Source organism: Aquarana catesbeiana, linkage group LG05 (assembly GCF_042186555.1).
Source record: "Aquarana catesbeiana isolate 2022-GZ linkage group LG05, ASM4218655v1, whole genome shotgun sequence".
Taxonomy (NCBI): Eukaryota; Metazoa; Chordata; class Amphibia; order Anura; family Ranidae; genus Aquarana; species Aquarana catesbeiana.
Genome location: NC_133328.1, coordinates 41,761,515 through 41,777,611, shown reverse-complemented (window position 1 = coordinate 41,777,611; position 16,097 = coordinate 41,761,515). Strand labels below are relative to the sequence as shown.

General features: G+C 42.9%; 1 protein-coding gene across 3 annotated transcripts in view; it reads left to right on the top strand.

The window, feature by feature from the left end:
- Positions 1-16,097, top strand: part of CDK14 (cyclin dependent kinase 14) — a 678,339-nt gene that overhangs the window by 42,121 nt on the left and 620,121 nt on the right. For all 3 annotated transcript variants that reach the window (XM_073629653.1, XM_073629651.1, XM_073629652.1), the window contains exon 2: positions 8,053-8,084. In XM_073629653.1, coding sequence (XP_073485754.1) covers positions 8,053-8,084 — 32 coding nt within the window. The remainder of the gene's footprint in view (positions 1-8,052; positions 8,085-16,097) is intronic.

Here is a 16,097-nt window from a genome sequence, read left to right as displayed (position 1 = left end):
CATCCATGTCTTTATGGACCTTGGTTTGTGCACTGGTGCTCAGTCATGTTGGAACAGGAAGGGGCCATCCCCAAACTGTTCCCACAAAGTTGGGAGCATTAAATTGTCCAAAATGTCTTGGTATGCTGACGCCTTAAGCATAGCTCCCAACTGTCCCTGATTTGGAGCAATGTCCCTCATTCCCCCTCATGTGTCCCTCATTTTGGTCTGATCCATATAGTTTTATATAAAATGCACTTTTTATCTTTCAAAAAGTGTTTCCCAGTGCTAAACCTTTCATCTGATTTCTAAATTGCTGCATTTGTACATTTTAAAAGCCAATATAAATGAATAGTAGTGGTAAAAAAAGTCCTTGTGGATTTATTTAACTTTTTTTTTTTTTGGTTAATTCTCTTTTAAGGGGGTGTGGCAGGGGGGCGTGTCCTATGCCTACATACATTTGTTAGCAGGTGTCCCTCATGCCCATCTCAAAATGTTGGGAGGTATGCCTCAACCGTTCCCTTCACTGGAACTAACCAACCTCTGAAAAACAACCCCACACCTAATCCCCCCCCCCCCCCTCCACCAAATGATTTGGACCGGTGCACGAATCAAGGTGCACGAAGACTTGGATGAGTGAGTTTGGGGTGGAGGAACTAGACTGGCCTGCACAGAGTCCTGACCTCAACCCGAAAGAACACCTTTGGGATAAATTAGAGCGGAGACTGCGAGCCAAGCCGCCTTCTCATCCAAGATCCGTGCCTGACCTCACAAATGTGCTTCTGGAAGAATGGTCAAACATTCCCATAGACACACTCCTAAACCTTGTGGACAGCCTTCCCAGAAGAGTTGAAGCTGTTATAGCTGCAAAGGGTGGGCCAACTCAATATTGAACCCTACGGACTAAGACTGGGATGCTATTAAATTTCATGTAAAGTCACAATACTTTTGGTAATAGTGTGTGTGTTGATCACAGTGGGTAGTGATCTAAGTCACATCTCGATGATGCATATGGAACTTTGCCCTTTGCAGGGGAGATTTTCCGCATTATAGAATCATTTCTTGCCTTCTCTTCAATTAATATTTGTATATGTTCTGGTAACAAAGAAAAAAAAATACAGGAAGTAGATCTTGACAGTAAAAGGGGTGCGTTTTTTGTCTTTAATAAATAAGCAGGTCTTCTAGCAAGACCCATAAACCATGTTTGTTTTTATGCTGAAGGAGCTTTTTACGTCTGGCTTGTAGTAATGTGTGATGTATCATTTATTCATCGAACCTACAAAGCCGTAAACTCCAAGTTCCCTAATTGAAAGTTAATGTAGATATTGATCGCTACCTTTTTAAAAGCTATCTATAATTCCAGTGCACTAATAGAGGCCATGGACTCGCCACGTTAACACAGAACCAACATAAAGGCAGTGGGTGGGTCACATGACTTGGCCATATCCATGTAGTTTTTCTGGTTTGCCCCTGGGAAAGGGGGGGGGGGGTGGATCTTCACTCCTCGCTTTCCCTTACCCTGATATGAATTCTTACCTCCTTCTTTCATAGAATTGCAAAAAAAATTCTGCATGCCGTCCCTCACTTCCAGATTTTTTGCCTAGGCTCCAAGCTCCTGCAGCTGCCTGAGATAGTCATCTTATGCATTCTAGGAGGCTCCATGTCAGCAATAGAAAATGCACATGTAGTGCGTACCTCTTGATGCAGCTCTGTGCGGGGCCAGCTGTCTTTCTTGTTCTGTCAGCCGTCCCGTCATGATGCGCTGCCCTGTCTCTGTAACACCTATACAGAAAATGAAGGATACTGCCATTGCTGGAACAGAAAGACACAGCGTGAAATAAAAACACGATTAGACATTCTAACCCTTCCTCAGTCTGCTAAAAAAAAAAAAAAAATGTCTTTCTGTGTCCTCACTGGAGAGACTTACCATCACTTCCTGTCCTGACAGGAAGTAGTGAAATATCCCCCTAAAAGAACACAAACAGCAATTAAAAACCTTGACAGGCTGTAAACCTTCGCCGATCTATCCAAAGCAAAATAAAATTTGACTGTACCTGAATGTTATAAAATCAATCTTGTAACAATCTCAGCTTTGTAAATATGGTGAATGCTACATGTAGCTGTTTTTTTACTTTTTGAAAAATGTTAAAATTTGGATGTTGTAAAGTTGATGAATATTCTTGCAATGGATAGATTTTTTTTTTTCTGAATAACTGCTTTTAAATGTTCATTATTATTGAAAGATTTGTACCCATTTCATTATTTATTTCTCAGAGGTTCTTCATCAGGGATGCTATTCACATTTCTTGATATAGATATGACCACTAGAGGGAGAATGTAAAAAAAAAAATTGTATTGTACTTAAAATATGGACAATATTCATGAAAAAATGTGAAGGTCGTGTAGAAAATTACATTGGAGGTAATATATCATTTAAATTATAACTGTAATTTCCATGACCATAAAGTTTGTCTCTAGTAAAATCTCAGTTTATTAAGGGAGAATTTGTGAAATTTGAATTTGTTACGAAGGGCCGCGTGCTTTAAAAACTTTAGGGTGACAAAAGGATAAGTCAATAAACAAGCAAGATATTCAATAGAATTTGTTATCACTGTATGTGTTTTGGGGGTCTTCTTCAGGGCTACAATTTAACAAACAAAAAAAATGCATGTCAGGAGACAGCCTATAGTGTATGTAAGGCCAGTGTTTGTAGTTTTTAGATATAGTAATGAAAAGTGAGAACTCACGTCAGGTTTTTATTGCTTAGATAAAGTTGCTGGAACCATAATTTGTTTTTTTTGTTTTTTTTTTTTAAGGGCTGTTACTGATTAAAATTTTCGTGTTCGATTTAATCGTGTTTTTTTTTTTGTTTTTTTTTCGATTAATCGACTAATTTCGATTATAACGCACATACATGGAAAAATTTAAAAATTGCGCCAAACTCCTAAAAGGATAACGTGAAGCAGCCAACACAACAACCTGACTGTTGTAAATATATGAAAGTGAAAAAAGTGTGGCGCTAAAGAATAGTATTATGGGGTAAATGACAGTGATACCTAAAAGGTGAAGATACATAACCCTGAGGTGTGTACCCAGATAATGGTGATACTATACGATGTGTAAAAAGACGATCAAGTCTCTTCGTGTAGCAACATAAAACTAAGAAATATGGGAAAATGAATATAACTTGAATAAACACGTGTGTGGACACATATAAACAGTGAAAAAAACGTGTATGTATTGAGTGTATCAGTTTTTGGGGTGGAGTAACCTAACCCAAAAGACAGTTCAAAATTGAATCACAATAAGTAAATAGTGAAAGATTACAGCAATGTAGTTTGCATCAACTCATAAATGGCCTGCTCCTCTAAACAAGGCCTACGTGCAAAAACGTGAGTTCATAAAATGAGTCCATAAAACGTGTATTAAATGTCCATCATTATACAATGGGGTGATCCCCGATGGTTCCCCGACAGCTTGGGTGTAAGCAGTCCTCATACAAAATCGATGGAAACCATTAGGAGTGTTCTTGCATGTAAATAAATTCTCGTCTTGATATGGAAACTTTCACCAAGAAGATATAAGTATAAAATGCCCTTACCAGACAAGGTGGACTCACAGGCCCTTGGCGGTGAGTCAAACACGCATGTACCGCCAAGCGGTGTAGTGTGGTAGACCGTATGTGGATCCTGGACGGAGTCTCCTCAGAAGTCACCGGATGGCCTGTCTCTGGGGGGACTGGGCTGGAAGCAGATGTCTTCAGAGTTTGACCTCAGTCCTCAGTTTGAAAGATAGCTTCCTCAGCGACCAACCATGTGAGTAGGCAAAGATAAAAAGAAAAAACTTCCACATGGTGTAAATCCTTATTAAAAACGTAGTAACGTTTATTGGTAACAAAAGAGTGTAAACCAAACGAGTGTACAACTATGGTCAGTAAAAACTCGTCTCACACAGGTACAAAAGATATAAAAAATTTATAAAAATTAGCGCAGTAGGTGATGGGGGTAAAGACACAGAGACCCGACGCTGGGTACCCCAGCAGAAGTCTTTGAGGACGAAACGCGTCGGGTCTCTGTGTCTTTACCCCCATCACCTACTGCGCTAATTTTTATAATTTTTTATATCTTTTGTACCTGTGTGAGCCGAGTTTTTACTGCCCATATTTGTACACTCGTTTGGTTTGCACCCCTTTTGTTACCAATAAACGATATTACGTTTTTAATAAGGATTTACACCATGTGGAAGTTTTTTCTTTTTATCTTAGCTTCCTCAGCGACCAACCATGTGAGTAGGCAATCTTCCAAACTGAGGACTGAGGTCAAACTCTGAAGATATCTGCTTCCAGCCCAGTCCCCCCAGAGACACGCCATCCGGTGACTTCTGAGGAGACTCCGTCCAGGAACCACATACGGTCTACCACACTACACCGCTTGGCGGTACATGCGTGTTTGGCTCACCGCCAAGGGCCTGTGAGTCCACCTTGTCTGGTAAGGGCATTTTATACTTATATCTTCTTGGTGAAAGTTTCCATATCAAGACGAGAATTTATTTACATGCAAGAACACTCCTAATGGTTTCCATCGATTTTGTATAAGGACTGCTTACACCCAAGCTGTCGGGGAACAATCGGGGATCACCCCATTGTACAATGATGGACATTTAATACTTACACGTTTTATGGACTCATTTTATGAACTCACGTTTTTGCACGTAGGCCTTGTTTAGAGGAGCAGGCCATTTATGAGTTGATGCAAACTACATTGCTGTAATCTTTCACTATTTACTTATTGTGATTCAATTTTGAACTGTCTTTTGGGTTGGGTTACTCCACCCCAAAAACTGATACTCAATACATACACGTTTTTTTCACTGTTTATGTGTCCACACACGTGTTTATTCAAGTTATATTCATTTTCCCATATTTCTTAGTTTTATGTTGCTACACGAAGAGACTTGATCGTCTTTTTACACATCGTATAGTATCACCATTATCTGGGTACACACCCCAGGGTTATGTATCTTCACCTTTAGGTATCACTGTCATTTACCCCATAATACTATTCTTTAGCGCCACACTTTTTTCACTTTCATAACGCACATACAGATCCAACTACTTTTAGTTGTTATGGCAACGGCCGAAGCCAGGCATAGCGGGGCATGGCTAGGACGTCATAAACTCAGCCTTACCGTGCGCATAATCGCAACCTTACCGTGCGCATAATCGCAACCTTACCGTGCCCATAATCGCAGTCTCACCGTTCCCATAATCGCAGTCTCACCGTTCCCATAATCGCAGCCTCACCGTTCCCATAATCGCAGCCTCACCGTTCCCATAATCGCAGCCTCACCGTTCCCATAATCGCAGCCTCACTGTGCCTATAATGCATTCGCACCGTGCCCATAATCGCAGCCTCACTGTAGTCAGTGCCTGTGCCTGGATTACACAGTCTGCGGACATCTCCCGCTGTATGTCTCGGAGATCTATCACACGAGCTGATCTAGGAGATGGGCGGGACTTTTCTCACAACGCAGCCAAAGTTTTCCCACTCAGCTCGGAGACACACAGCGGGAGATGCCCGCAGACCGTGTATGACATATAGTAGAGGAGGGAGCGGAGCTCTGCGCTGCAGCCACAGCTTGGCCCAAAGCGGCCCCAGGACAGGTAGCCTACCGATCAAAGCAATTTTGAAAAAAATTAACGATTAATCGAGGAATTAATCATTAATTTCCACAGCCCTATTTTTTATATATATTAATTTTATATTGCTGCTTTATCCAATAGTATGATGGTAATATTTTATTATGAGTAATCTGGATTTTGACAACTTTTACATCCCAAAGGATTTCCATAGTCACCTTGGGTTGTGATTTATATGAATGGGTCTAAAATTAAAGCAACACACTGTAAAATTCAAGCCCAGATATACATTTAATCTAATGACAGATTATTTACGGAAGTCAACGCATTTCAAAGGCTCTGCTCCGTTCTACAAGCTCTTCATCAGGGCCTAAAGAAACCATGTATGCACACTCAAAGATCAATAAACAAATAGATGTTTTGATCAAGATTACATTTACTCAGCATTCATAAGCATCTGGTTTAAAGTTTTTGCTGCTGTTTGTGTCTCCGCTAGGGATTTCCACCCTCCCAATAAGTCCTGGTGGGTATAAGACTGAAAGGAAGGAAAAATCTGATTTTCTCACTTCCTGTTGTGTCCGAGACAGGAAGTGAAAATAAATAGGTTATACTGTATACAGAAGAATTTTGGAGCTCTGTTATCTTATGTCATCACTTTGCAAGTCCAGCCTTCAACCTCCAAGTTTCTGTGATGAATCTCATATATTTTCATATAATCTCATATGTTTTCACAGTTCAGAATGTCACATTCATATATTGTTAAATGTTCCACTTTTAATCATAAATGGCCCAGACTTTATATCCATGACTTGGTTCTTTTAAAAATACACCAGGGTCTGGCCACTGCCACGCAAAAAATCAGAAGGCTCCCTAATGGTAACATCTGCATGAGGTTGACGCACAACAATGAACTCCAATGAGTAATGGTCCCTTTCCCCCAGTGGTGTTTGGCTCCCACCATGTGGCACAGGCACCCAAGACATTTCAAAGGTTAAACCACCTTCATTCCCTGGTAATTTTATTATACATCTTCCCTTTAGTATACATGTTGTTGTAAATCAGCTATTTTCAGCCAGGATTCCATGGAACTCCTAGGGTTCATCCACCAGTTGCTTTGGGTCCCTTGAGCTGAGGCTGCTTGACCCCCCCCCCCCCCCCATCTAGTGGTGCTTTCTTATTTCTAAGTTCATTGCCACAGTAGGATGAAACTATTGATCTTTTTAGCTGACTGTAAGGGGGGGCATTCTTCCTAATGACCACCAACGTAAGGGGCATTTTCCTAGTGACCCCTGATGGGCTTTTCTTAGAAGGGCTCCCGAAGACCTAAAAATTATTTCTAGGGTTCTTCTGGAGTAAAAAGGTTGATCTTTTCATGATCTCTGAATTATGAGATTTATGAGGTTCGTATCCTGTCAGTCCTCTCCTGAACTATGCACTTTTATGCCCCGTACACACTGTCGGAATTTTGACAAATGTTCGATGGGAGCTTGTTGTCGGAAATTCCAACCGCGTGTAGGCTCCATCAGACATTTTCCGTCTGAATTTTCGACAAACAAAATTTGAGATCTGGATCTCAAATTTTCCGACAACAAAATTAATTGTCGGAGATTCCGATCGTGTGTACACAATTCCGCCGCACAAAATTCCACACATGCTCCGAATCAAGCAGAAGAGCCGCACTGGCTATTGAACTTCAATGTTCTCGGCTCGTCGTACGTCACCGCGTTCCTGACAGTCGTAATTTCCGACATTTGTGTGACCGTGTGTATGCAAGACAACATAGATTTTGTTGTCGGAATGTGCGATTTGTGTGTACGCGGCATTACATTTACTGAAAAGTACAAGAGCAGCCCAACCTTTAGATATACAGTACCCCTTGTTGGTCCATTCTGCCATATAGATTTCAGTCTTGGCATCCATCCATCTAAGGTCGGCCATACACAGAGCGAATTTCTTTCCTGCAAACGAGGGTTACAGGATAGAAATTTGCTTGATTCCCCCATCAACACAGACAGTGTTGCTACTGGAATCCCTCCTACTGGGCAAAACGTTTTCTCTTGGAGAGAGGGTGTGGGAAGCCATCCCCGCTGTGAGAAAACAGTGATTATCATATATAATATATATAATCGCAAGAGAATCAGCCAGGCTGTACCCAAGTTGATCAATCGGCTGCTGAACCAGCTGAGATTCAAACCGTGTATAGCTGGCCTTAGGCCATAAGGCAATGTGTTCTGTTTTTGATGTAGCCCCCATTTAGTTTAGTGTGTGTGTTTGTGTGTGTGTGGGTTTTTTTTTTTTTTTTTTTTTTTTTTTTTTTTGTGTGTACTGTACTTTGGTTTGTTTGCCATTCACTAAACCTATATTAAGCTTTGCTTCTTGCCGGAAACCTTTTACTTGACAAAGTACTAAGCATATCTTTTCTTTTCATTTTTCAGCCTTGAAGAAGGATGAGAACACCATTGATGAGGTAAGTCATTACTTTTATTTGCTTGTGATGAATCATTTACCTGCCTTTTGCAATGCTATGGTAATCAGAGGTGCTGCCGCTGATGATAGAAAGGTAATCTTTTTATTACAGGTTACAATTGATGTCTCCTAGGCCTAAATTTGGCTACCTTTTTTGATGCTTTGGCTTCAATAATCAGACTAAGAACAAATGTATATGGAAAAATTTCTGACTGATCTGATCCTCAGGCCCGTTCTAGGCATGTGACTCAGAATTATTAAAACCACACGCAACCTGGAAAGTCACATTTTTAGAAAGAAGTCAACCGTGGCACTCCACATATTCTTTTTAGGGCTCGTGCACACAGGACATTTTTAAAGCTGCTGTTAGGGGCATCTGACGTGTGTGTGTGTTTTTTTTTTTTTTTTTTTAATACAACTGTAAGGGGCCCCTAGGGGCCCGAGCGGGAACAGCTGCTTTGGGTACTTTCCTGCATATCCTCTGTGGACCGGCACGGAAATGAAGCTCTCTGTGACAGGTGTCGGCTGCTTATCACAGCAGCACACCATCACCTAGCAGGTGGAGCCAGTCTCCTCCAATCTGACCAGGGGCAGACTGAGGGCCCAGAGTAAGTGGATGGGGGGGGGGGTACACTTGTCACTGTGGGGACAGCGGCTTCTAAATACATACACTGTGCCGGTGTTCTGCCGAGAAAGTTCCCCTCGGCGGATAATGACCCCCCTGTAGTGTGCAGGCGCATCGCTTGCACAGTAGGAACAAGGGAGCCACCGAAAAGAGCCGAAGCTGAACACCTGAGTCAGCTGTACACGGCGCCTGCGTGCCAAGACTATAGTAAAAAAAAACTTTGTAATAGGCCCCTCGCGGGCTCGCCACGCTTCGGGCACGGCCTTGCTGCGCATTTTAATAGTCTAACTCTATGTCCACTTGGATGGTGGGGCTTTAACGTGGACTTAGGGCAGAATGTAGTGCGCAGGCGCCGTATAGAGCTGACGATCAGCTGTCCTTCTTCGACAATTTTCGGCAGCTCTGTAGTCGTTCGTACTGCACATGCGCAGTACAGGGGGGTCCTTATCCGCCGGGGGAACTTTCTCGGCAAGACAACGGCGGTATATGTACTTAGAACCTCCAAAGCAGCTCTTCTCTCCCTCCGTCTCCTGCACCGGGAGATCTGACTCCACCCCCTCCCTCCCCCTTCCTCCAATCACCAGTGCGGTGTGCTGAGGGGCGGAGCTCACTGTAGCTACTGCTGGCCAGTTTTTGCCGAGAAAGTTCCCTTTCGGCGGATAAGGACCCCCCCTGTACTGCCAGGCGCAGCGCTTGCGCAGTACGAGCCGCCGGAAATAGCCGAAGATGAAAAGCTGTAAGTCAGCTGTACACGGCGCCTGTAACACGGGCACGGCCTCGCTGCGCCTGCGCAATACAGGGGGGTCCTTATCCGCCCGGGGAACTTTCTCAGCAAGACACCGGGATGCCCGCTCACACTACAGGGAGGAGGTGAGATCATTTTTTTACTGAGTAAAGTCTCCTTGGAAGAAAAGCTGCAAGAGTTTCTGTAGGATTTGTCTTGTAGGTATTGTGATCAGTGATAAGAAGAGGAGAATGAAGAGACAGTGGAGTGTGACAGATATCTCCCAAACTGGCACACATCCCTATCTATATAACATCCCCCAATCACTCTGTACAGATAAAGTGAAGGTCCTTTATGACCATTCATGTAACTCTGTGTTTATGTGGTGAGTTTACACTTCTGATGGTGCAGACTGAGAGCTTGGATAACACAGGGTTACACGAATTGTCATAAATATATTTCACATTATCTGGACATACATAGAGTGCTAGGGGTTGGATTATATAGATATTTACATCTTATAACAGGAGGATGTTTTCTTTACATACCAATTCTGTATTATGTATTGTTGTATATATTGGTAGGTGAGCACAATAGTTTTTTTTTTTTTTTTTAAATGATAAACATCACTATCTGACCACATCTCAGCCCCCTACTCCCGCCATCAAACGCTGCCACTGTGCCCATCAAACGCTGCCACTGTGCCCATCAAACGCTGCCACTGTGCCCATCAAACGCTGCCACTGTGCCCATCAAACGCTGCCACTGTGCCCATCAAACGCTGCCACTGTGCCCATCAAACTCTGCCACTGTGCCCATCAGTCATTTCAATCTGTAATTTCTTGTTTTCCAATTTCTTGCTTTTGCGCGACGTTATGACGTCATGACCGGCCTCTGCATTCAAACAAATCGGCTAGGAAGCTGAGATCATGTTGTGTGTGTGGTGTGTGTTTTTTTTTTTTTTTTTTCAGGCTTCCCAGCCTAGAGGTGAGATGTGGGGTCTTATTGACCCCATATCTCACTGTAAAGAGGACCGATCATGCCATATTCCTATTACAAGGGATGTTTACATTCCTTGTAATAGGAATAAAAGTGATCAAAACTGAAAAAAGAAAAGTAAAATTAACAATAAAAAAAAAAAAAAAAAAAAAATTTTAAAGCACCCCTGTCCCCGTGTGCTTGCACGCAGAAGCGAACGCATACGTAAGTCCCGCCCACATATGAAAATGGTGTTCAAACCACACATGTGAGGTATCGCCGTGAACGTTAGAGAGAGAGAAATAATTCTAGCCCTGGACCTCTTCTGTAACTCAAAACATGTAACCAGTAAAAAATTTGAAAGCGTCGCCTATGGGGATTTTTAAGTACTGAAGTTTGACGCCATTCCACAACCGTGTGCAATTTTGAAGCGTGACAGGCATCTATTTACTTTACTCAGCGTAACTTCATCTTTTACATTATGCAAAAAAATTGGGCTAACTTAATGTGTTTTTTTTTTTTTTTTTTTTCTTTCTCTTTTTTCTTTTTTTTCTAAAGCACAAAACTTGCTGTGCAAATACTGTGCAAGATAAAAAGTTGCAACAACTGCCATTGTATTCTCTAGGGTCTTTGCTAAAAAAACATATATAATGTTTGGGGGTTCTATGTAATTTTCTAGCAAAAAAAATTATGAATTTTACATGTAGGAGAGAAATGTCAGAATTGGCCTGGATGGGAAGTGGTTAAAGCGGAAGTCCACCTAAAAAAAAATAAAAAATAAAAAAAAAAAAATTTAAAAGCCTGCAGCTACATATACTGCAGCTGCTGACTTTTAATAAATGGACACTTACCTGTCCCAAGGTCCAGCGATGTGGGCAGCCAACGCCGGTCACTCGCTCGACTCTCGGCAGCTGCCGCCGCCATCCTGCCTGAGGGAATCGGGAAGTGAAGCTTTGCGGCTTCACTTCCCAGTTCCCTGCTGCGTATCGTGACTAGTCCCCGCTATCTCCTGGGACCTGTGTATTTCCCAGGAGACAGCGCTGAGGGACGGGAAGAGGGGTAGACTCCCGTGGGAGTCTATGCCTGTCTTAGACAGGTATCTGCAACCCCCCCTCCACCCTGAAAGGTGCTAAATATGACACCGGAGGGGGGAGGGTTCCGAAAAGCGGAAGTTCCATTTTTGTGTGGAACTCCGCTTTAAGGACTCATTCAAAGTGTGGCAGCCCTTGCCACTGCTCTGCAAAGCAATCCACTGTGGATCAGTTGGTGGTTGACAGGCGGCTGGCCAGTGATATGTCACCTCCACAGCACCTGTGTTTAACCCTGAAAAGGCCAAACCCATACCTCCCAACATTTTGAAATGGTAATGAGGGACACCTACTAACAAACATATGTAGGCATAGGACACGCCCCCTGACACACCCCCTTAAAGGAGAATTAACCAAAAGTTTAAGGACTTTTTTTTTTCCCCACTACTATTCCTTTTATATTGGCTTTTAAAATGTACAAATGCAGCAATTTAGAAATTGGATGAAAGGTTTAGCACTGGGAAACACTTTTTAAAAGATAAAAAGTCCATTTTACATACAACTATATGGATCAGACCAAAATAAGGGACAAATGAGGAGGAAAGAGTAACATTGCTCCAAATCAGGGACAGTCCCTCGAAATCAGGGACAGTTGGGAGCTATGCAAACCCCCATGTCACAACTGCTTTGTTAACAGTTACAAGGCGATTGTGGCACGGCCCCATTTACTTAACTAGACTCCATTTGGCGGCTACATATCTGGGTTTAGGTGGTGTTAGCAATTCTGTTTTTAGCCCTACAGAACAAAAAGTGCACATTCCACGTGGGCTTTGCTGCTTAATTGCAGACAGGAAACATTATTCAGGTAAAAGACATAGAGCATACCATAGATGCAGCTACAAACTTATAAAGGCTGCCATCTACTGGTTGAAGAATGGATCTCTTCTAAATACTAATGTACAGTAATTGTTGCACAAAATACAATTCCGTATTCCAACAGTTGGACAGTGCGGGCAGATAATACCATGACTCAACGGCCTGTTTTTACCGCTGGTGTGGGGTTCTTATTCTGGAAGCTGCTGGGAAGGCACCTGATCATGTGATGACCACTGTGATTAGTTGTTAGTGGTCACGTGGGTGCACAGATTAGCTGAATATTATGCTATTGATTTATTGTCAATTTCTATGTTATTTTGTGTTGAAATGTTGGTTCTCTAAAATGATTGCATGAGTTTGCGCTCCTTAACGTATCATTGGCTGCTGACTGCCAATCATCATCTGTATTTATGAGATGTCTATGAGCAAAATACTGGGGGGGTTTACTAAAACTGTGGGGTGCAAAATATTGTGCAGCTCTGCATAGAAACAAATCCGCTTCCAGGTTTTATTGTCAAGGCTCAGTCAGGGGCGGATCAATTTATAGGGGGAATAGCTGCTGTTGGCGCTTTAATCATCAAGGCACCATGGTTGTTATGGTGTCAGGATGACTATAGTGCATTATTTCTATTATTACATTGTAATATAAAATGAAATAGTTTAACTCACTATAATGCAGAATCGGTGGGAGCCCCGAGTGTTACTTGCCACGTGGCCCGCCACCATATGCAGATTTGATACAAAGCAATGATTGTACACTGATAGAATATTTTTGGTGAGTGCATGGGATACTTTGATGCAAAGGTTAAATAAAATTGTGTGTGTGTGATATTCTCTCATAGGCTAGCTCTTTGGGCACCATGTTTGATAACACTTGAAAGCCTTTGCTATAGAATTTTTATTTATTTTTTGAGGTAGGTCACTGGATCTTTCCTTAACCCTCCCCATGTTCATGGCCTTTGGACTGGCATCCAGAATTTGATTACACGTGTACATACCCAATTTGTACATACATACTAGGACCACACGCATAGCCAATTCATACATGCATGCATACATACATCCATACATACATACTAGGATCAATCTAGACAGGAGCCAATTAACCTATTAGCATGTCTTTGGAGTGTGAGAAGTAATGTTCATATTCCCATCGCACACGTTCCTGGTATAAGCTCTAAAGGTTGGGTGCTGCAGCAGCAACCAGCTGGATACTGGTTCAAGTCACGATGTAGATACTTGCCAGCACACCAAGGATCAGCACAAGGTGGCGTCCAAACGGTTTTGTTTATTGCATGATCACAACACAACGAAGGGGTCCTGCGTGACTCCGAAACGTTGCACCTCTTTGTGTTGTGATCATCCAATTAACTAAACCGTTTGGACGCCACCTTGTGCTGATCCTTGGTGTGCTGGCAAGTATCTACATTGGAGTGTGAGAAGAACTCAGCGTGCCACAATGCAAGCACATGGACAGCATGCAAACTCCATGCAGATAGTATAAGGCAAGGGTTCCGGATGGCTGCACTTCCAAAAATCCTTTTATTGAAGCTTCATATGACAAGTGGTTGACAGTTGGAGCAGGGGACAAAAAGGCAAATGTTAGCGCAGGGGTCCTCAAACTATGGTCTCCAGTTGTTCAGGAACTACAATTCCCATCATGCCTAGTCATGTCTGTGAATGTCAGAGTTTTACAATGCCTCCTGGGATGTGTAGTTCTGCAACAGCTGGAGGGCCATAGTTTGAAGATCCCTGTGTTAGCGCTTAGTCATTACCTATTGGAACTAGTCACCACAATTGCCTATATACTGCTCTAATGTGTCATCATTAGGTTACAGGTGAACTAACCAATTAAAATTAGTACTCAGCTGGTGTTACAAAGAAAACCCAGCTATAATACACGGTACTTGCACTCAAATCTGCTATAAAGAGTTCGGTCCAAATCCACTACCAGAAAAAAATCTGATCCACCAATTGAACTCAGAGCAAACTCGACACATCAGTCAAAATCATTGTATAGTTACAACAACATACACAAAATAATAGAAAAGATGTACAGTATCTCACAAAAGTGAGTACATCCCTCACATTTTTGTAAATATTTTATTATATCTTTTCATGTGACAACACTGAAGAAATGACACTTTGCTACAATGTAAAGTAGTGAGTGTACAGCTTGTATAAACAGTGTAAATTTGCTGTCCCCTCAAAATAACTCAACGCACAGCCATTAATGTCTAAACCGCTGTCAACAAAAGTGAGTACACCCCTAGATGAAAATCGGGCCCAAAGTGTCAATATTTTGTGTGGCCACCATTATTTTCCGGCACTGCCTTAACCCTCTTGGGCATGAAGTTCACCAGAGCTTCACAGGTTGCCACTGGAGTCCTCTTCCACTCCTCCACAACAACAACACGGAGCTGGTGGATGTTAGAGACCTTGCTCTCCTCCACCTTCCATTTGAGAATTCCCCACAGATGCTCAATAGGGTTTAGGTCTGGAGACATACTTGGCCAGTCATCACCTCAGCTTCTTTAGCAAGGCAGTGGTCATCTTGGAGGTGTGTTTGGGGTCGTTATGTTGGAATACTGCCCTGCGGCCCCGGTCTCCGAAGGGACGGGCTCTGCTTCAGTATGTCACAGTACATGTTGGTATTCATGGTTCCCTCAAGTTCCCTCAGCACTCATTAAGCCCCAGACCATGACACTCCCACCACAATGCTTGACTGTAGGCAAGACACACTTGTCTTTGCACTCCTCACCTGGTTGCTGCCACACATGCTTGACACCATTTGAACCAAATAAGTTTTATCTTGGTCTCATCAGACCCCAGGACATGGTTCCAGTAATCCATGTCCTTAGCCTGCTTGTCTTCAGCAAACTGTTTGCGTGCTTTCTTGTGCATCATCTTTAGAAGAGGCTTCCTTCTGGGATGACAGCCATGCAGACCAGTATGCAGCGTATGGTCTGAGCACTGACAGACTGACCCCCCCCACCCCTTCAACCTCTACAGCAATGCTGGCAGCACTCCTGCATCTATTTCCCAAAGACAACCTCTGGATATGACGCTGAGCACGTGCACTCAACTTCTTTGGTCGACCATGGCGAGGCCTGTTCTGAGTGGAACTTGTCCTATTAAACCGCTGTATGGTCTTGGTCACTGTGCTGCAGCTCAGCTTCAGGGTCTTGGCAATCTTCTTATAGCCTAGGCCTTTTTTTCAGATCCTCAGAGAGTTCTTTGCCATGAGGTGCCATGGCAATTAATGCATTCTAAAAAAATCTTCTGTGTGCAGCAGTCCTCCTCGGTCCCCCTAATACTTACCTGAGCCCCATCTCGATCTTGGGATGTTGCACGAGAGACTCGGTTGTCTGGAACTCCCCTCCTCATTGGCTGAGACAGCAGCACTGTGCCATTGGCTCCTGCTGCTGTCAATCAAAGTCAGTGAGCCAATGAGGAGAGAGAGGAGGTGGGGCCGGGCTATGGCTTTGTGTCTGAATGGACACAGGGAGCTGTGGCTCAGCTCAGGTGCCCCCATAGCAAGCTGCTTTTTGTTGGGGCAGGCAACAGGAGGGAGGGCCCAGGAGCGTCGAAGAGGGACCCGAGAAGAGGATCTTGGCTGCTCTGTGCAAAACCACTGCACAGAACAGGTAAGTAAGAGTGCCATGTTTGTTATTTTTAACGAAAACAAGACTTTAATATCACTTTAAATAAAATAAGGGATGCTCTTAAAATACATCATACAAAATTCCAGTTGGTGCATTTTGTAAATTTCAACAAGAATTT